The sequence below is a fragment of the Vanellus vanellus genome (assembly GCF_965231255.1).
Source record: "Vanellus vanellus genome assembly, chromosome: 4".
NCBI lineage: Eukaryota > Metazoa > Chordata > Aves > Charadriiformes > Charadriidae > Vanellus > Vanellus vanellus.
Window position 1 is genome coordinate 3,425,535 of NC_138909.1, and position 21,197 is coordinate 3,446,731.

The window sequence follows — 21,197 nt, forward strand, 5'->3', positions numbered from 1 at the left end:
AAAACATCGGTCTGCTGCTGTTTCCTGGAGGAAATAATCTTGCTCTTTTTCCTTTGAAATACCACTGTAATTACAGAAGCAGCAGCATTCCCAGATGGGCTTGAAAGCCCATCCTCAGTCTGTGGGCAGATACTGCTTTCTGCCCATCTGCTTAGCTCCTGATTGGAGTTTAGAGCAACATATAGCATCATACCCACGACACAGACACAATACCCCATATGATGCAATGTTTGAAAGCCGGATTAGAGCCAAATTTAATAGCCTGGACTCTTCTCTTATACAAATAGCACTTTCAGAATGAAGACTAATACTCACCATGGCTGTGAGGACAAACAGCGGGGTGTATTGGCTGTAGGCTGCCGCTAGTTTGCAGGCCTCGGCAGCTGATAATAAGCGATGACTGAACTCTCTGAGAAGGCTCTAGTGAAATGAAAAAAAAAAAAAAAAAACAAAACAAGAGGGAAAACCTCATCTTAAAGGCTTTCTTTTCAGAGAGATGGGTCTACCTGGTAAGCAACCCTGTTATACTGAAGCATGGCAGCTTGGGACTTGTTTCTTGTATGGTGCAGGGTCCCTGAGCTCTCCGAGACCTCTTAGTCTTGGCAGAGCGGGACTTCGCATCTTAAACAACAACAGCCAGGTCTGTTTCTGCAGGTGCCTTTTTGCTCAGGTTTACCACCAACGTGCCACTTTTTGACTCTACAAATATTCTGTATGTTACACAGACACACATACACTCTGTAAATACTCCTAGCGTTTTCTTTTCCCTGAAGCAAGGCATCCTTCCAGCTAGGTGCTGACAAACTTTTATAACAGGAGCAATCGAAGTTTCTTCAGCCCTCTCAGCACAGGAGAGAAACAGGAGGAAGAACAAAGTGCGGGTGAATTTGGGACAACAACATACAGTTCATCTGAAGAATCTACACACACAAATACCAAACCAAGTCTTACCAGGTCAATCTCAGCACTGTTTTTAAAACGTACATAATCCTTCTCATTCATGGAAGCAAGGATGTCTGCCATAATACCCAAGGAAGTAGCAATTCCCTGAAAGAGAAATGGAAGATCACGACAGTGTTTTTGCCATTGTATTTTCAATTTTACTGCTCACAATAAAGCAGGTTCCGTGTAGAACATGCCAGATAAAAAACAAAACAACCAACAAAACAAGATCCAAAGAGAAGCACTGCTAAGAAATCTGGAGATTTCATCTTGGCAGAGTTTTATTAATTTTCACTTGCAGAAAGCGTAGCCTGGAGTTTCCATGAGTGGCAGCTATCCTGATTATCACTAGGCTCTAGGTTTCAACTTAGAAAGCGTTGCATTTTTCTTAGCGTTGCATTTTCCCAAGGTGCTGTTTGCGATAATGAAAGCGAAGTCTCGTGATATCACTAAAAGCTGCATGAAGCCCTTGGCTAATCATATCCAAAACCAGACTTTATCTGTTTCACTGTTGTTTTTCAGAAAGGATGACAGAAAGCCAAAAGTTACGTTTAAGAACTGACCAGTTGATCCCAGTCTTTCTAAAAAATCCAGGGTGAAGATATCTGGAGAGAGGATAGAAGTAATAAATGCTCATCACGCATACCCTAAAACAAGTATCTTTTTTAATATGCTTCCCTAACTTATTGCACTGTTTAAAAAACAAATGAACAGAGTTGGCCAAAAGTCACGAGTTCTTGGTGCTGATAATTTAATCTTCAATTTCTGATTTTGTTTTTGGTAATTTGTAATTGGTTCTACAGAACCAATTACAAAATAAGACAAGAACATGTAACACATACATCTATGAACTTGCTAATTGTCTGTCTCTCTGGAGGATTTGATTTACACATGCTAGCTAAGGGTCTGCCCAGCTCAACAGTTAAGAACGCCAGGAAGCATCTGTATGCTTTCCACAAAATTCACTACGCATCTTCGGTCCCAGAGAAGTGTTCCGAGATTGAGGTCAAGTGTTAAGGTATGGCAGAGGAGATGTGATGAGATCTGTTTTTGTGGGATATCCTATGCCAGGGTACAATTACAATACTTCCTAAAGCATCACCCTAGGACTTGCAAGGCTTAGCTTCACATTCCTGTTTAGCTACGGACACATGGTGCAGCTGTTGCACAAAGGTGTTAAAGACAGATACAGTAGCTGTTGCAAGGTGTTCAGATTCTGCAGCACCAGGGAACAGCTGTTACCTGCAACAGAGAGCGTAGTGCAGCTTGTGAACACTCCAACAAATAGACATGCTTGGTTACCAGGAAAAAAAAAAAAAAATTTAGCCTTAGTCCTAATAAATAGATAAATAAGTAAAATCTGCATTCTGTCCTTGTCAGAGGCACCTGTGACATCCTCAGTGATGGTTCACTTCAGGTGATCCTCCTTAATGAAAAACTGTTACTTTAATTCCCCTGCAGGGAAAAAAGGTGTCTGTAAGTCTGTGCATGCATGCGGAAACAATGTGCAATACAGACTTGGGCTACAATATTGGTCCTGCATGTTAACCTCGTCTGAGGTACATAATTGAAACATTATTGCTCAAAGAGTTTTCTGAAGTAAACAGAAGCTAATGTGATGATTATTAAATTGGCGAAGACATCCAGAGGGAAAAGGAAATACTACCTTTTTATCTGGTTGAGGGAGTTTGAAATATCCCACAACTGAAGCCCAAATCAACTCCGCTGCCTCATACCACATCCCTGAAATAAATCAGAAAAATAGTCACTAAGCAGATTACTGCTAGAGATGGCTTTCAATAGTTTATTTTACACCTCTTTGAGTCAGGAGCCCTCAAACCAGTATAAAACTAGACTATGGCATTTTTTGCTTCGGTGACACTGAACATTTATTAGTCTCCTTTAGCTTGTGGCTGTGCATAAAGATACATTTTGTGCATAAAAGACTTCAGCTCAACAGTCACAGAAGATGAAATGTCACATCAAAGGCATAAAATTAAGGCTGTTGGCCTCAAGTAAGTACCAAGCCCTGAATATAGAAGCCCAGCACGCTGAAAACGAGGGATTTTCTTGCCTTGAGAGAGGAAATTGCTGTGATGTACCTGCGATAAACTGCGGTGTACCTTTGGGAACAGCATTAGCAAGCACGGAGTAGCACAGGGTAAAAGGGAATAACATTTCAGAATGCCCCTCACTTTCTGGTAAGATTAATAATAAAATGCCAATTTCTAAAATGCGGTTGCTTGGTAGATGGCTCTACGTCCTTGCTGCGAAGAGATGCACGACTCATCTTCTGTGGCAGTGTTACAGGCATCAGGCAGGTGTTCTACACAAGCTAAAACTCTTGATGTACACCAAACGTACCATTTTAAAGCTTGACTACACTGAGAAAAAAAAATACACTTGATCAGACGTTTACAAAAAAACCCTTACCAAGCTTTTGCAGAATCTGTCCTCTGATTTGTAAGCAGACTGACTGAACAAGAATCCTATCGCTTTCCTTAGCGTATCGCCAGGTACCTGCAGAAAGAGCAGAAAAATTCAGTAGAGAATGAAAAATGCTGCTGTCATTTTAAGCCCCTGAGGGTAACCTAAATCCCAGTAAATCACCAGGATTCTCCCCATTGAATTCAGCTGGTTGGAACCAGGGCTTACAGTTAGATAGATGCCAAAGTGACAGTGCATTAAGGAATATAAGTAGACAGCTATATGGGCATGTGGCTTGAGTGACAGCTACACAGAGCATAAAAGTAACCTAAAAGTGAAAGGTACCTCTCTTCTGTGAAGTAACAAAAAGTCACTGGATATAAACATTGTACAGAGTTCCACTAAAAACCAGTTAAAAGGATTAATATGGGATATCTTTGTTGTCACCAGTATATACAGCAGAGCAAAATGCTTTTAACTGTCAGCAAAACATGTTTTCTTTTCAGATATCAGTATCCCATGAAGATTAAAACAAAAGTTTTCAGGTTAACACAGGATGATTAGTTACACAACGTCTTCTGTTATCAAATCCATATTGTTTTTCAGAATAGAATATGAAATAAAATCACTAAGCTTTCCTAAGTATCGTGAACATTTCACTGCTGTTCTCAGCATGAAGTATCTGTTCAACACCACATCTTCAGTATTAATCAAACAAGTATTATCATTGAATATTATGAAAATAATCTTAGAAGAAAAGCATAACCCTAAGAGAGATGACATGCAGTGTTTTGCATAGTCCATCCTACTCTAATAGGATGGACCTACTCTGACAGGTGGTGTTTTGTTCAAAGCCCTCCCACGTGAAGGCCCTTCTTGTATGAAAAACTCAGTTTCATACGAAAAACAAACCACCAAAACCCAGAACAGGCTTCTTAAATTTTCTAAGTTTCATGGCAGTAGAGAAACCTGAATGTATTGACTAAATAAACCCCGAAGGATGAGAAAAATGGGGAACAGATATAAAATCCTAAAATATATTGTCTCAAAACCGTAAATAAATAATAATTATGGATGTCTGTCAAAATTAATGACTTTTTACTGCTAGAAATACTACACATCCCTCCAGATCTGAAACAAACTGCACAACCATTAGTAGAGTAATTTAACAGAAGGGGGGGGGGGGGTGTGGGAGGGAAGGTAGTTTGTAGAAACATCATCATTTGTTACAGAATGGTCCCATTTTTACAGTTTTTCATGTCTATCCAGACATAGAAGAAAGTGCTGTGAGAACTAGGACTCACTCTTTTTCCTTAACCCCCAAAACATATTAAATAATTGCACTGCAGTCTGCTACAGGCCTAGAATAAAGTATTCATTTCATTCGTTGGATCAGTGCGATTATGGAGGATTTTTTGGGGGAGGGGGGAGTTGTTTTAGTTTTCTAGATCCATCAATTGCTTGAAATTGGTCCACATTTTAAAATTCTATGGGCAGAGATATTCGTAGGAAGGCTGTCAATACAGAATATTTTACCGCCCAAGCGAAGATATACAAGGATGAATTCCGTAAACTTCAAAACGAAGTTGCAGTTTCCACATTTTAGCAAAGAACGGTGAAGCAAAGAGAAGCATGATGTACGGAGTCATTACTGAGGTTGGATGGCTGTATTTGAAGCTTGTGTGACTGTTAAAATTAGTATCAAAAATCCCACCAAAATAGCAACTATGGAATTGGAAAGAGAGATATGTACATACCTGTTGCTCCATTGTCGTTAATAAGGTTGCTTAGGATATACTCAGCTTTTAAAAGTTTACCTGATTAAAAATTAAAAAGATAGAAAATGAATATAAAAACAGATCATGTGGCATGAAGTGAACAAAAATATTCATCAGTGAAAACCCCTGCAAATTGTCCTCTTCTTCCCAGCACTGTCATTGCATCCACACTTAGTCTAAACTTTCCAATTAAGTATGCACTGCAGATTCTACCTCATGCTCAGGAGTCTCTTTGACACAGGTTACACGTGTATGTGTGTATATGCACACATATCCAACAACTATTGCAAAAAACGCTGATGAGGCAACTGTTTCTAGCCAGACACTTGCTTCAGAAAATCTCATCTCATATTTAACGATACATTCCAATATCACCTGCACATAGACTTGTTGCTGTCAATAAATGTACAGGCGCTACATTCTATAATATGTGGTTGCGCAGTAAGATTAAATTACACCTGTATCTGTTTTACTTAATGCACTATACATTCCTGGAAGAGCTCTTTATCTTAAAACACGAGAAAGGCTTCCCCGAGTTAAACCCTGGTATTTCTGTTGAACTTCTGTATGTGCTGTCTACCTGCTACAGCGTGGCTTCAGTAAACCAACCACAAGGAGAAAACAACAGACATCTCTCTTTTACGAGGGAGGCTAAATGCTGCTTGTTGGCTTTGGAGTAAACTCAAGCCCCGCGGTGTAGGCACGTGGCTCCAGGCACTCATTTCTCCCTCTGCTCCTTCCCATACCTTGGACTGCGGCAGGATTCCGAGCAGGGGAGGTGGCAACAAGAGCGGGGCAGGCACTGAGCCACTGGCCACCCCACCGCTTGGGATTCCCTGCTGTTCTTGTTTCTCTTGCAGAAGAAAGCACTCCAGCCTGCTTCCTTCAGCAACTGAGCTGCCGGTTTCCATCCCAAGAAAACACGAGCTTTGGAAACCCATTTTGGTCTCACTGTGCAGTTCCCCAAGAGGGGAAGCTCTGCAGATGCACCTCAGAGCCAGCTGACTTGACATCCCACCTCAGAAAGCGTAGCCACAGGCTATTCTACCTCCCTGTCACTCTCTACCTAGCTTAACCATCTTAAGCACAGAATATATAGCCAAAAAATACAGAGAAAGGGTGCAGCATGCAATACAAGGTGGGGATTCTGCCTTTCAGCCCCCTATCATACAGCTCAGAGGTTTTGTCACATGGCCAGAGTCATCTGTGCCAAGGTTTGATGGGCTGCAGGGGACACCCTGAGGTCTGATTCAATCAGCTTTATTCATGTTGAACCTTGCTTTTTGTCTCAATTGTCCAGCTGAATTCAAGAAGGCGGCTCCAGCCAGCGAAGCAGTGGAAGCGTTGGCTGAACTAGCCTGTCACCTGGAGTGGGCCAGCACCCAGACACCAGGGCATGAGAAGTCCACAGCCACAAATAAAAATGTCTATGCAGGGAACTTACAGTTCTCTTATCTGCAAATAAAATATTCCTCAATGGGGTTTTTCAGAGTAAGTCTGTCTGGCTTTGTTTCTTCTCCCCAGTGGGACAGTGGAAATACACATTAAAAATCCTTCAGGTGTTGCCCACGTTATAGGGATGATGGAATTTTTTTTTTTTTTTTTTTAAATCAATTTATCCTCGAGGGGTTGTAAGCTGCATTGTTTGCATAGTCAAGTGGGCCCACTGGGAAAAAAAAAAAAAAACAGCTGGGACAGTGCAGAGAAAATGCTGGGATTCTAATTTACTTTTTAAAGGCCCTTGGTCAGAAGTATAGCAATTCAGATATCCCTGTTTGAAACCAGCAGGGAAGATTTGTTAAGGAACAAAAGCTCCAATTAGTATTTTCCACACCCTTTCACAATTTTCTTTCCTGCTTTGGCTCTGAAACCCTTTATACCAGCCCCTTTGTGTTAGTGAGAGGAGCTGGGAGGGCTCAAGGGGGCTGGGAGTGGGCTGTGCGTTTGAAAACATGGCACCGGGGCCGTCAGCATGTCATCCCCAGCAAGGGACAAAGTATCTTCTTCAAAGTCAAGTAGTTCCTAATTGGGCTTGAGCTGAGAAAACAGAGCGGGTACCTGCATTGACGGAGAGGCGAGCCTGCCGGATGAGCACCTGAGGACCGATCGGGGTGGTGGGCTGCAACCTGTGGAGACCCTTGGCAATCCGAAGAAGTTTGCTGGAGGCATCAATCCAATACAGGAACCGGTCAATCAGGAACACAATAGCAGCTGCCGTGACGCAGTCCTTGACCATGATGGAGGCTTTCAAATAAACCTGAAAGGAACACCAGAGCCATGGGGCAGCCTTGGAGAAACCCACCTCGCAAAGGCTCAATGAACTGTCAACAAAAACCACGCAGCTTTAGTAACCCTCTGCCTAATGGTGCTGCCTCCGTACCATTTTAGAACGGACGGGATATCCTTCGTTATTTGCTATAAGGTGGCCACACCATGTTACAGCAAGCAAACAGTACAAGAAGCAAATATTCAATAGCAATTAAAAGGCTGTCTCAAAGTTTCTACTCGCTTTGCAATCTTTATGTGCTTAAGCAATTATATAATGGAGGAAGTCTTTGTGGCAGTGATAAAATTGGATTTATTATAGCCTATAATTATGGCTATTCCTGATCATATTTTCATTTTTATGATAGGAAGGTTCCAGTTGTTTCTTTTGTTTGAGCTGCAGATATAATTCCTGGTTTTTTGGGGGTCTTTCTAATTGTGGTTTAGTATTTGTAACCGCATAATTTGGTGGTCTATTAACAACTTTAAATCACGCCCAACAGATTACTAGAATTAAAACCAATTAGTTTAAAAGGGGGACATGAGTCTGTAAACACTGGAAATGGTCACTACAGCCATTGTCCCAGATGGGGCTCAAGCCACCCACTCCTTTGTACACCACAAACAGTCCAGGAGTCCGATGTTTTTCCCCTGAAAGTCATCTTTAATGACTACTAAGTCTGTCTGAACTCTTTTGGGTTCCCACAGCGGTTAAGCCGTCACACCAACACAAGGAATCACGCGGAGCTCCTGAGATAGCATGCTGTTAAGAGGACAGGAGACCAGCAAAGACAGCCACGAGGAGGCACACAGCCTCATCGCGGTTGCAGAAGTCCATGCGGACATCTACTGAAAATTGACCCCTTCCTGTGGTGGGCAGTGGTTGGCACTCCTGCCCGGTGGAGCAAGAGGTGCTTCACACGCTGACATCCAAGCGATTCCCTTTTTACATTTTTGTCACGCAGGACGGGGAGTATGCCACCCAGCCATCATTTCACTGGAACACCTGCTTGAAACACAGCCATCGGCTGGAAGGAAGGACCCGTCTCTGCAGCTATGGAGCCCTGACCTGTCTGGTCTTCATGGCCACCAGCCGTTCAGCAGCTTCACGCTGCCTATGGAGAGCCCAGCTTCCTGCTGCCCAGCCTGGCTCGAACACCTGGGAGTTGGCAATGGTAAAGTACTGCTTTGCAGTGCAGTCAGTCACAGGGGGACAGAAAACACCTTAAACCATACAAAGCCTCCTCAGAAAAAGGATGTGTTTCCCATCTCATTCACGTCAATGAGCAACTCTACTCATGACAGAGTAAAAGCAACATAGGGGAGGGAGGATCAGGCCCCATAGCACCATCAGAGGATGAGAGACTGCCAAGATAACTTTGTCCAAATCCACACTAAAACATCAAGTTTGGCAGCTAGCTCCCATTTTTTGTCTTAGCATCAGTCTCCTTCCCTTGCCTTCCTTGTGTAAACACACAGGCAGGGACAGAGAGACAGCAACGTCCACGAGCTGCTTTGGACAGCGCTCAGGCTCCTTGGACTCCTCCCCACCCTCATTTCTATTCTCTTTGCTTTTTGCTCAGAGCCCCACAGTCTGACAGCAAGACTCCTTCTTGATTTTGAGCAGCATAACCACCATCTGAGGTGTGCAAGAGAAAGCCCATGTCAAACTGGGTGGAGAAGAGCCTACGGTACACAGCAAGAAGGCCACCTTGCAGCACCAATCCGTTGCAAGTATTTGCTAGCTCGTTTGCAGTTCAGCAAGGCGGATTTGTACAAATTTCCTTCCTCCCCCCGAACCCAAGTTGGATTTTCTAAGAGGATGGCACTTGAAAAGGATTCCTGGAGCCAGGCAGGGACAACTCCGCTTCTGCCGGCCAACAATGGAGGAATCCCCCTCTCCAAGCACCTGTAAACTGACACTGCAAACCAGCCATTTGAAATGCTCATCAACAGGCCATATATTTAAGCACAGAGCATCGCCTAATCTATTTTTTTTCCTCCCCTTCTTCCTTTAATAGATCGGAGCACAAAAGCCTGAGAGAGGGTGACCTACCAAACAAAAGGGCCTTTGAGTTCCTAGGAAAAGTAGACTTGGAGGAGGATGGAAGGAATCCAAGTGGCCCTATTATTTCCACTTGCACTAATTAGACATTTTTCTGTCAGCTATTGAGCACTGCTGAGAGGCCAAACTCACTGAATTCATTTCTAAAGTGTTTACAGAAGTTTGCATCTGTTTGTGTCTCTTCAGGAGGAAAATAAGCACTTCAATAGCATTGTGGAAAATCTAAACGAAGCATCCTATTCTGAAGGGCTTGGCAGTCTTGCAGCTGCATAATTTAACTCTCCGCTCAATGCCGAAACCTCTTGTGTCCCTCTCCAAACCCAAATGGACACAAAACGTAGAAAAGTCAAGCTAGGGGAGAGAAACTCAGCTATTTTTTTAAAAAAGGCAGGGCTGCATGCTGTGTGGCACACAGAAACATGGTTCTATGTCAGCCTTTGCAATTACGTCCCCCCTGTCCTGAGCAGTACACCAAGAAATTAATACCCGCTCCTTTCATTCCCTGCCAACTCGTGTGGCTGGAAAATTCCTCAGCACCTACAGCTAATGCACCGGCGTGCCAGGCACGCACCCAAACCACGGCACAAAGACCCTCCCCGTGCCACTCCGAAACGAAAACGGGGGGGAGCAGCTCCCTGTCACCCAGCCCAGCCCCAGGGAAACCTTACTGTCTTCCAAGATGTCACAGCTTACCCCAACACAATCAGAAACTCAGCGCTGCTCGCCACAGCCGGACATTTTGCAGAGCGGGCTAGCACCCTAAACTGATTTACTCTCTTTATCGCTTTAAAGCCGATGTAGACGTATCTACGGAGAGAAAGAGAGAGAGAGAGAGAGAGAGAGAGAGAGAGAGAGAGAGAGAGAGAGAGAGAGAGAGAGAGAGAGAGAGAGAGAGAGAGAGAGAGAGAGAGAGAGGTACGTGCGCACTTTGTTTTCACATCTGTGGCCACGATGTGAAATGCATACATCTAATTGAGTTTATGACACAAAAGGAACCTCGCGGCTGGGAAGTGGAATCAGGTGGTGAGAGAATTAAATTTGCACCAGATTTCTATACATGGACCATTGGGGGAAATGCAAAACAGCCTTTAGTGAAGGGTTTGGGTTTTTTTTTTTTTCTCCTTAATGGCGATGAGTGGGAGGGTGTGCTGTTTGCATGGTTTCCTGCATTAGTGGGTTAGCTCCTCCTCACGCCGGGGCTGAAGTTTGGGTCCCAGCTTTGGGTTCAAAGCCACGACGCCTCCTTTGCATTGACAATGGGGGCCGCTCCCAAGAGAGGGGAGAAGCTCAGAACTGGGGCCATCTGGCACTAGGACTGGCAGGAAAGCGTCAAAGGGAAATTATTGGTGCATAGTAAATGAGGACGAGGAGGAGGGGAAGAAAATAGGGGAAAATCTTTATGTGGCAGCTGATGTAAGAGGAATTACAAGCCCAAATAAATGAAATATTGATTTAATCCACTCTCTCTGCCCTCTTTATAAAGCAAAGATCCTGGAGGTACCCCCCCTGCTCTGCCTGTGGGCTCGGGAGGATCCCCTTTGGAAAAAAGCCTCTGCAAGCAGCAGGGTTAGAAAGCAGGGGCAGGAATCATTTCATTTTCAGAGTGTCCCCACAGTTTTGCAGACACTCTGGATTTCTGTGTTTTTACTTATATCTGTTCATCTCAGACTTCGTTTCATTTGCAACTGCAGCTGAGGTCTAAAATCTTAAAAAACAAACAAACAAACAAAACCCCAACGCAAAACAAGAGCAGTCAATAAAGAATTTCTAATTCTGTGCACAAGGCAGGAGTTTTAGTGGTATGTACTTCCAGGTGCTTTAGTTCTCTCCCAAGAGCTGCTCCTAGTTAGCACTTCACTGAACCCTAACAAATTGCCCAGTTTTCTTTCCCCCTACGTTCGTCCCCTGTCAGATTAAACACAGAGTCACAACACCAATGGATTTGGCTGAAGTCTTTCACCCTTTTACCCCACGCGCTGTTAGCAAAGCCTGTCTTTCCGAGAGACCAAAGCTGCTGTCACCACGCAGGACTTCTCTATCAATCTCTGCCTTTCAGCTGGCAATCAGAGACCACTCGACAAATAACGAGGAATTAAGTCTCCTTCCACCTCTGTGATGGGCAGAAGAAAGCATGTCCGCGAGGTGCAGACAGATACGCTTGAAACACGGGACAGTCAAGTCACACAGTAAATAGCTGCAGACTGAGGAATAAGAAGCTCCTGGATGCTTTCCTCTCTGCTCAGAGCAGCGGAGAACCCCATTTAATGGCTTGAGCTTCTGGAGCTGTTAATTAGCTCGAGTTATTCATCCTGAAGGCAATGGAATTGGGTGTTTATTCATTGGGAGCAGCATTAGGTCCATTATTAGCAGCTCAAAACACCACAGAATGGGTCAGTTTTTTACAACCGACCACCTCTTGCTTCAACTGAGAAAGTACTAGAGCAAGAATAACCCCTGCTTTTCCAAGAATCCCCCTTTTTTGCGATTTTAACTTCCCACTGATATAACTTTTCTGCTATTGGGATGTTCCACCTGCTGCTCCCAGCTTCCACTCTCTACTTGAGAGCTGTTGCTGTTTGTAGGGATCAGAGCTCCAGCAGAGCAGTGCTGGGAGAGTCCCGCTGGCAGGACCAGCTCCGTCCCTTGCAGGATGGAGACGGCCTCCCACAGCCCATCACAACAAAGCAGAGAAGGCACCATCCCTGATCTAGCTGCTGTTGGCACGTAGCTCTTGGCACTGGGTAGCGGTAACGAAGGGAGTGCACCTACCCGTGGGGACAAGTGGCAGAACCACCTGCGTGATGAGCTCGAGCGGTCTCAGGAGGGAGGAAAGCAGCAGGCAGCTCAGACTGCTGAACAGCAGCATTTTGGGATGAGGATGGAAGAACAACTCTATAAAGTGCTGAGAAAGCTCCTCGAGGAGTGTCTGGCAGCCTCATGTACCTGAAAAGGCAGCAGGAGTTTGGGGGACCACAATTATCTGCAGGAGTACCTGTTCTTAATTATTGCCAAGGACAGCTGCAACAATCACTTTGTGACCTGCATTTGTCCTGCTGTGCTCAAGCTCTAGACTATTCATAAACTATTGTGGCAATTCCCTGTGGTACATTAAAATACTATGTTGAAGGGGATATTTTAATACTTAAAAATAGCTAAGTGCCAGTGATGGAATACCCCCAAGGGGGCAGCATCAAGAACATTACAATGAGCTAAAAATCCAAGAGTCTCTTTCCTAAATCTGTGTCCTCAAAACATCAATCCATTTGAGTAGTTTAATTTGGAAGGAAAACATATCATTGCAATCTCAGCAATCCAACATTTAAAGTCTTTTCCAGGGAGGAAATACTCCATCGAGCTGCATCTGAGAAGGGGAAATCCTACCCGTCAAAGTGAACTGATGGCCCCACAGATACCCAGGATCAGACTTCCCATTTTTTTATTTGCTGCTCCACGTAAATTCTGCTGTAGTTTGTGCACATCGGCAGCGGAAGACCAAGTGCTTTGCAGCATTGCACGCTGGCAGTGTCAGTGGGGTCACCCTGGACAGCTGAAGCTCTCCTGCCTGTACCTGATCTCTGATACTTATCATTTACAAAGCGTCAGGCATTGCGCAGCATGAGGGAGGCTGGGGTGCCATGGACCCCCTCTCGGGCTGAATTCAGCCCACAGCTCTTCCTTACGTCACTCTCCATTTCACTGGGATCACCCAAGAAGAGCTCTTATGAGGCAGGTAGCAAAAGGTCAGCCTGAACAACCAAGATCCCAGGGCTACGATTTAGGGCTTTAATTCTCCTGTTACCACACCAACAGTTAGAAGGAGGAGAAAACTAAATCCTCAGCCCGCTCTTTCGTTCTTTTTCAAAGGCTCCCAGCTCTTAAGTGTCACACACACACCTAAGGGTAGTCCCTCAGAATGGTTTCCCTAATGGCAATCCATCAGCACGTAATTAGCCAAGACCCAGGCAAGGGCTGCCGAGCCTTATCTTCTACTCTTTTCAATATTCCCATTAAATCCCATGAGATTCTGCAACAGCAGGGCCAGGATCCGCACTCCCCCATCCATGGCAGGGAACACAGGGTCAGCCTGCACAGCTCCCTACAGCGGGTGCAAAGGGACCTGCAGGAGCTCTATTCTCGGGGGCTTTTTATTTTGTATTTGCACTGTACCTGCCACAGCAGACCCTGGTCCACGGCTCAATGTCTGAGCCTGAATGCAGGAACTATTGATACATATGATAAAAATGAAGTAAAGCCCCACATCATCACAATGGGCTTGCAAACAGGCTCCGATTGTGAAAAAAAAAAAAAAAATTAAAATATTAATGTGGCATGAATCATCCCACAAGAGAACTACTTGTGTGCATAGAGTTGTCCTTCAATGAAACCCACTACAGGGTTTGTGGTATCAAAGCCTACTGTACATGGGCATGTTGCCCTCTAATGGCTGGTCACCGAGCGTAAGGCTATTTCCATCCCTTGGGACAGCAAAGATCTGCAGGAAGGGTAACCCCCGGCAACCTCCCTTTTGGATCTAGAGCCCCAGTCCAAACCCCACAGCACATGTGGTATTTAGAGAGAAAAAATAATCCCTCCTTATTTATACTTGTCAGCAAGGATGCTGTTACAATTCTGATTTTGCTTTGACTTGTTAAAACACAAAAATCCCTGTGCTTCCCAGTTTTTGCTTGGGATACAGATGTTGGTTATCGCCCATCAAGCCTTACCGCAGATTCCCACCAAAGGGGCGTTCAGACTGAGACGGGGGCTGCAGGATGGGCTTGGTTTGCTAGACCATGGCAGCCAACAGGGAAGCTCTCTGAAAACCTGCTAGGAAAACGTGGAAAACAATATGTTGAACTGGGGTGGCCTTTGTAGTGGTAGGTGAATTCCCGTCAGGAAAAATAAATAAAAAAAAACAAAAAACAAAAAAAAAACCAAAAAACAACACAAAACCACAACAACCCAAACTAAAAAAAAAAAAAAAAAAACAACACCTTCTATAAGATGCAAAGATTTTGTAAAACCAGAAACACTGGTCTGCCTCAAGGATTACAGTAAATCTTCTGCCTTAAAATCCCCAGGGAGGATGATATTGTGGAGAGAGAGAGAGAGGGGGGAAGGAAAAAGAAAAGTTTGCACACATTGCCAAAATCCGGCCTGAGCCCTGCTCCGGTAGCAGCACGGCTCCCACTGAACCGAGGCTGCCACGACAGCGGGCCAAGGAAAGCCTGGCTTGCCGCTACCCCCTGCCCTCCCAAGCTGGTTTTGCCATGCCTTCCTACTGCTCCAGCCAGCGTACAGAAGTAATGAGCATCCCACAGCAAAGGCAAAGAGCAGCACTTTAAAAGGCTGCAGGTGCAGGTGGCTTTGCCTTCTTGATGAGTCAAACTAGCACACAGCCGCCAGCAACGGGTATCCCACTTTTTAAAGTGCAACACTAAGGCAAACCCTTGAAGCCAAATCCTAATCCGCTTACTCACTGTGTTGGTCTCATGGAGCTTTTCAACCTACTCGCAGAGTAAAACATCCTCATGGTGAGCCCCGGTAGCCAGCTCTGCCTCCTCATAACACTACCAGTGTGTTATGATAATGAAGTGCCTTTCATTCATGGATCTCAAAGCACTTTTTAAATGTAATGAATTACGGTTTATGAGCTTATTCTAAGCATGGCAAATTAAAATAAACAGAGACAAAAATTTTTAAAGGTTTTTCTGAACAATAAATCAACAAAGACTTATTTTTTTTTCCCAGGGAATTAAATTATCCTTCTGTCCCTCATGCCCCTCAAAAAAATAAAAAAGAAGAAAAAAGTTGCTCAGACTTTTATCTTTCCCCATCACACTGTAATCACTTCTCTTCAGGCTCATTTCCCCCCCAGCTTTTTATTCAAAGAACTGAAGCAGCCTTTGCTCTGCCTTGAAATTTTATAAAAAAAAAAAAAAAAAAAAAAAAAAAAAAAAAAAAGGAGGGGGGGAAGGAATGGATGAAGGGGAAAAAAAAAATCCCTTTTCCTGACTAATACTAATAATACAGGTCAAAATGTCAGTCTATCTACAATTAAATGGAAAACAAAAAAGGTTTTCCCTTTTTCCCATGGTACAATGGCACTGGAATATAAATTACCGATGAAGATGAAATAATACTTCAAAGCACATGGGGAAAGGCAGCACAACGTTTACAAAGTATTTCCAACCGCAGGACGAAACACTGAAGACAACAGTAACCAATGGACTTCAGGGGGTGTTGGTGAATAGTCTAAAACTAGCATGCGGTAGGATTTTCGGTCCCTATAGTCTATGACCCCATGATATGCTTTGTTTAACAAGGGCAGCTGCAGTTATCAACAGATGTTTCGGCAATAAATAATTGGTATCATCTCAGAAAAGATCCATCTACCTGGGGAGAGGGCATAATGCTGCAAACACTGCTCCACTATTACAGCCACATTAATCTCCCATCTAGCCAGGTCTCTCAGGGAGTTTACTGCAGGTGTTTATCCTGGGAGAGAGCAGACAAACACTCCAAAGTTAGAGCGATTCGCGGGGATTGTAAAGGAGGTCAACCTCTGCCATAAATTTCTGTCTAAGGCCACACACACCAAAGAGAAAAAAGAAAATAAATACCCAAGAAGCAGCCGCTCCCCGCCTCCCACGCCCCTCCGCAAGCAAATTCAGGATCCCCACGACGTGGGATGCTGGGGCTGACACCTCCCAGCCCCGCAGTTGGCTTTTCCGAGCTTCTCAGTCCTCAATGCTATTCAAAGTAATTGTCATTCCCAAACAAAACTCGTCCTCCTGACTTGGGCAGGGCCACCTCTGAAGCAGGTGAAATCTCCTGGCCACCTTGGAGTTAACAGCACTTTTGCAGCTAGGATGTCAGCAGGGCCAGACATCCCTGTCCCGAACCCCAGATTTTCAGGCTGGACTGCTCCTTCCCACAAAAAAATGGGACTGTGTTGGCTTCAGATATGCACCACTGAAAGTAAAAACAGCCCCAAATCCTCACAAACCTCATGTTTACTTTACGTCTGTCCTGCCAAAGGGATACTCACTAGCCTAGATATTACATTTACCATTGAAAAGGCAGTCTTCTATTTGCTACAAGTCATGACTGGCATGCCACCGAGAAAATCAGAAAAGCAAAAAGCAATCCACATTTCTTGCTGCTTTCTAAGCTTTAAGCTCAAACTCATCACCTTACAGGATAGGATCCCCAAGCACCATTTGGATCCTGCAACGCTTTACACAGCCAGGTATCCGTTACTCACAGTAGAAGTCACATTAAATTCTTGCCTTTCCTGCCTTGGTTTTGGCCAGCTTTGGTCATCAAAGGGATCCTATCAAGTAATTTTATTGAAAAAAAGCAAAGCAGGTGATGAATTGTGCAAGCCCTACTACAGTGAGTAATCCTCACTGCCTCCTAGCAGTGCTGAAGTAAACAAGGCACAGCATTTTTTTCAAATTCGTGGGGTTTTTTTAAAACAATAACATAAACATTTGGCATTTTAGTTTTATCATAATGCCAGCTTTTCAGGGAAGAAGTAAACACTACCTTAGTGGAAACAGAGACAGAACTGCCCTGTGACACCAGAGGAACGGACAAAGCAAGGGCTGAGCACAAAAGTGAGCAAAAACAGCATAAATGCAGTCAAAGTCATTGCTGCACGTTTCAATGAACGAGGCCGTTGTCCGGCAAGGTGCTCAATGCATGGACAACCCCTATATACCTCTGGGGTCACTTCCAGACAAGGCAGAGTCAGTGCCCTCCGTTCTGCAGTGTCTTTGCCATTACTATCTGGGCGCTTTTTTTCCTTGCACAGCAACAGCCAAATGCCTGGATACACTCAAAACTTTATGAATTGAATCCATTTTATTTTCCCTGCACAGGGAGAGCGCATGGGGAGAGCACATAAAATTGCAGGTACCAGCAAGACCTCAAACCAACGGCCTTGCATGGTGCTGCACACCCATCCGCCACGAGCTACGTAGCCAACAGACCAGAAGCCTAACGCAGAGCTCCCACTGATCTCACAACCTTGGCTTGGTCACAGTGCGGGCAGAGGGCAGGACTTTCTTTCCCTTGGAGAGATGCCGTGGTGATATGGATGTGAGCTGCCTCATGAGGAGGAGAAAACCATGATTCACACATGTTGTTTCACAGCAACTTTAGTGAAAAAAAATGGAAACTATATGTAGCTTCTGGGTCCCCCTCTTGTCTGAGGGCCGAAAGAAGTAGAATTCACTACTTTGGCCCTTTGGCCTTTGTGAACAGGCTAATCCCAGACTCACTCACCTCGGCTTGCCAAGCAGTTCCTCACCTGCTGCTGCTGCCACCGTGCAGAAAAACAATCCCCTGAACCCAAAGGTGATACTACCTACCAGGGCTCTGCAAACCCTCAAGCACCTCAGCAGGACATTTTACACAACAGGTGTGTTGAACTTCATACCAGCAAATCAGGGAGCCTCACACTGATCATATCTTGCAGGTTTGTTTTGTCTTCTGGGCTGAGGTCTTGTTTGTATTGCCACTTCTCCGGCACAAAGGGCCACTTCATTTCCTTTGCCTCCTCCAGAAGGGTCCTCAAGTCCTCAGGAAGCACAGCTGAAAAGGTCAAAGAGCAGGTAAAGCTATTGCAGCAGGTTCAGCCGCAACACTTAGGACAGAGCACAGACCCTGCAAAAAGCATACCTCCCCTCCCTCTCAGACCTTCTCCCAGTTGCTACCAGCTCTTAACTCCTGTCACCAGCCTCACCAGGAGGGAAGGTGAGCTCGCCTGTCATCCGTTACCCTTGGCTGCTCTGCCCTCCAGGTAAATGGGAGCCATCAGCCATTAAAAAGGCTTTTAGCAGGAAGTCACACCGGCTGGTGGCTGGCGGCTGGCTTCGAAGAGCTACTCCAAGAGAGAAAGGAGGAAACCTGTTCTCCCCAGGTGAGAGGACTCCTGGCAGAGCAAACAGGGCCAACAACACAGCAGACCTGTCCCCCTAGCTCAGGGCTCGCTGGAGACCCTGGCAGAGTCCGCTTGAAAAGCCACATCCAAACTGGGAGATAAACCTGGACCACATAAAGCAATTAGACAAAGATCTAAAGGGAGATAATAAACAACAAGCATATGCTCTTGGGAATAAGTATTTGATAATTCAGTTAAAAAAAAAAAGTTGTTGGCCTGAGTTACTCAACCTGCTCTCAAAGCAGTAGCCATAGACTACAGGACACGCTTTCCCTCAGCACAAGAGCTCACTGCTATAGCAAAACAATTTAAGCCAAGTGCCTGGGAACCGCTATTAACGTGGCAGTGCCCACGGATGCGTAGCAGATACCAGCTGAAGCCTGGCTATGAGATTCCCTGATTGAAACTGATGCACCTTCTTTGAATCCTACTCAGCCAAGTAATTCACACTAGCTGAGGAGCTAGCATGAGCTTCTGCATTCCTCTTGCAGTTTGCAAGAGAGGTTATAAAAAATTTAAGAGGAGAAGGTGCCCTTGGTCCAGGCATGCTCCTACCCAGGCACGGCCAGCACAGAAACCCCAGTCCTCACACCTGAGGGTTTCCAAACCCTACCCAAAGTGCAGCTTCACTCTCAGCTGGAAAGGCCAAGCACAAAGGAATCAAAAGACTTTTTTTTTTTTTGGATGAGGGCAAATTACTCCCAGCTCCCACATACGGCCCTTGATCCTCCAGCAACACGCCGGAGCTTGCAAGGCAAGAGCGGCATTCAGCCCATGCCCATGTCCTGCTCTTTCCCTGGGCTGGCCCTTCACTTCCCATATAACCATCGGCTTCAGTTGGATCTCCAACCTGACCTGACTAAGGACGCAACTGCTGGTGGGAGCACACAGCTAGAGATCTGGGCTTGGATTCGTCCCTTTTGTTCAGCCGCAGCCCACATTTTAATTTTCCTTGAAACAGGGGTGAAGCTGCAGCCCGAGCATTCTGTGCTAACCACTTGGCTGGGCAGACTCTCTGGCCAATAAAAGTGGATTAACAAGGATTATTGACCAGATGGGGTTAATGGCGATCATCAGCTGCAGATCTAGCCCATTCTGGCCATTAATCCCCAGAAAAAAACCCTGCTCAGAGACCACCATTGCTTCAACGAGGCAATGCAATAAATATATTACTACATATTCTTTAATCAATCCTTTACACGTGACTGTAGAAAATGCACTACATAACAAGACTATTTGATGTACATATTACAGTGCATTCACCGGTACATTTTTCCAAGGAAAAAGTGGGAAGTTGAATATTTTGGGCCCTTTTTTCCAAAAAGTCACCTTTAAAAAGATTAGCGCTTTTTCCAACGCACATTTTCTCACTTGTTGCTGCAGCTCTGGACGCTCTTCCTGTTACACATCCCAGCTTCACACACAGCCACGTTTCCCCGCCCTTCTGAAGCGGTGTCTGGAGGGGCTCAGCCCTCCACGCTGTGGCAAGGTGGCCAAGCGGCTGAGACGGAGGGGAGAAGAGGTGATGCTCCCTCCCTCACACCTCTCACTGCAAGATCCGTGCAGGAGTAGGGATACCCATCTCATCACAAGGAACGCAAAGTGATGGACAGAGGGGTTTATGCCCCTGTGTAGAAGGGGGAAGACCGAGCTTTCCAAAATCTTTTCCAAAGGAAGATGGGGAGGGGGCCTGAAGGCAGGCACAGCAAGCACATGTTTCCGCATATGATCGCACAGGACTGACATTTTGGGAAGGGATCTAGAGAAAGAGAAATAGGATGCTTACACAGACAGCCTTTCTGTCTCCTTCTCTACCACCTTTTTCTGTCTTTCCCATGTGAACTCAGGCTTACTTAAAGAACACTAAAACAGGAAAAAGTAATATCGTCAGCAACTATGAAAATCATCACTGGGATAATGTGGACGTTGGTAGTCTCTCTAAAGCATAAAGGTATTACTGCTGTCCTCGTGTTCCCATTTCCCATGCTATCCTTAATTAAACCTTAATCCCCCTCCTACTTGATGCACCAAAGAACAAAGAATACGGCCAAATTCTTTAATATTGAACTTTGAATTTTAAAGAGGCATCCTCAGCAGTCACTACAGCCGAGCCAGTTAGAAAAGGAAACCAGGGTAACATTTTTGGAAGGACTTGGCAGTCTAGGAGCCGTCAGTCATCTTTGGGGTTGGACATTCACATAAGCCTAGCAGGATACCACTTCGAGCCTTGCTGTGACATCTAGTTGTCACCGCATGGAAATAAACACAATTAGAGTGTTAATGACAATAAAATGATGTTGTATCGCAAGAGTATCCGCTAGAATCACACCAACCACTTGGAGAGCTCGTGTGAACAGTGCTGCAGCTTTCAGCTAAAATCCAAATCCTAGGACAAGAGTTTACTCTTGCAAAAGATAATTGTTCTCATTGCAGGCAATATAAATTCATTAATTAATGAAGATTGAGCTGGCACAGAAGTTGACTGGAATGATTTCTAGCCTAAAAAGAAAAAAAAGCAATCCAGACCCATCTAACACAGATTCTGTCCCCTCAACTAATGCCAGATAATGATGCGCTCCTCCTCTCCCCTCTGCCCCCCATTTATATGTATTTGGCTTTCAGTTCCTCCTGCGCCTGGTCTGAGAAAGCCGGGGCAAACAAAAGCAGCCCCGGGAGGAGAGGGGTGCAAAGAAACCCCCTCCGCCTCTGCGCTGGGGGTGTCCCCCCACAAGCTGAGAGCCACAGACCTGCAAGGCCCTGCCTACCCCGG

General features: G+C 45.1%; 1 protein-coding gene across 1 annotated transcript in view; it reads right to left on the reverse strand.

Moving 5' to 3' along the window:
• The window catches only part of ALPK1 (alpha kinase 1), a gene marked incomplete at its 5' end in the record, with an annotated part of 30,169 nt that overhangs the window by 7,185 nt on the left and 1,787 nt on the right, over positions 1-21,197 (reverse strand). Inside the window, 7 exons of the mRNA XM_082482065.1 lie at positions 316-420; positions 952-1,047; positions 2,609-2,685; positions 3,376-3,462; positions 5,127-5,186; positions 7,206-7,404; positions 17,924-18,078. Coding sequence (XP_082338191.1) covers positions 316-420; positions 952-1,047; positions 2,609-2,685; positions 3,376-3,462; positions 5,127-5,186; positions 7,206-7,404; positions 17,924-18,078 — 779 coding nt within the window. The remainder of the gene's footprint in view (positions 1-315; positions 421-951; positions 1,048-2,608; positions 2,686-3,375; positions 3,463-5,126; positions 5,187-7,205; positions 7,405-17,923; positions 18,079-21,197) is intronic.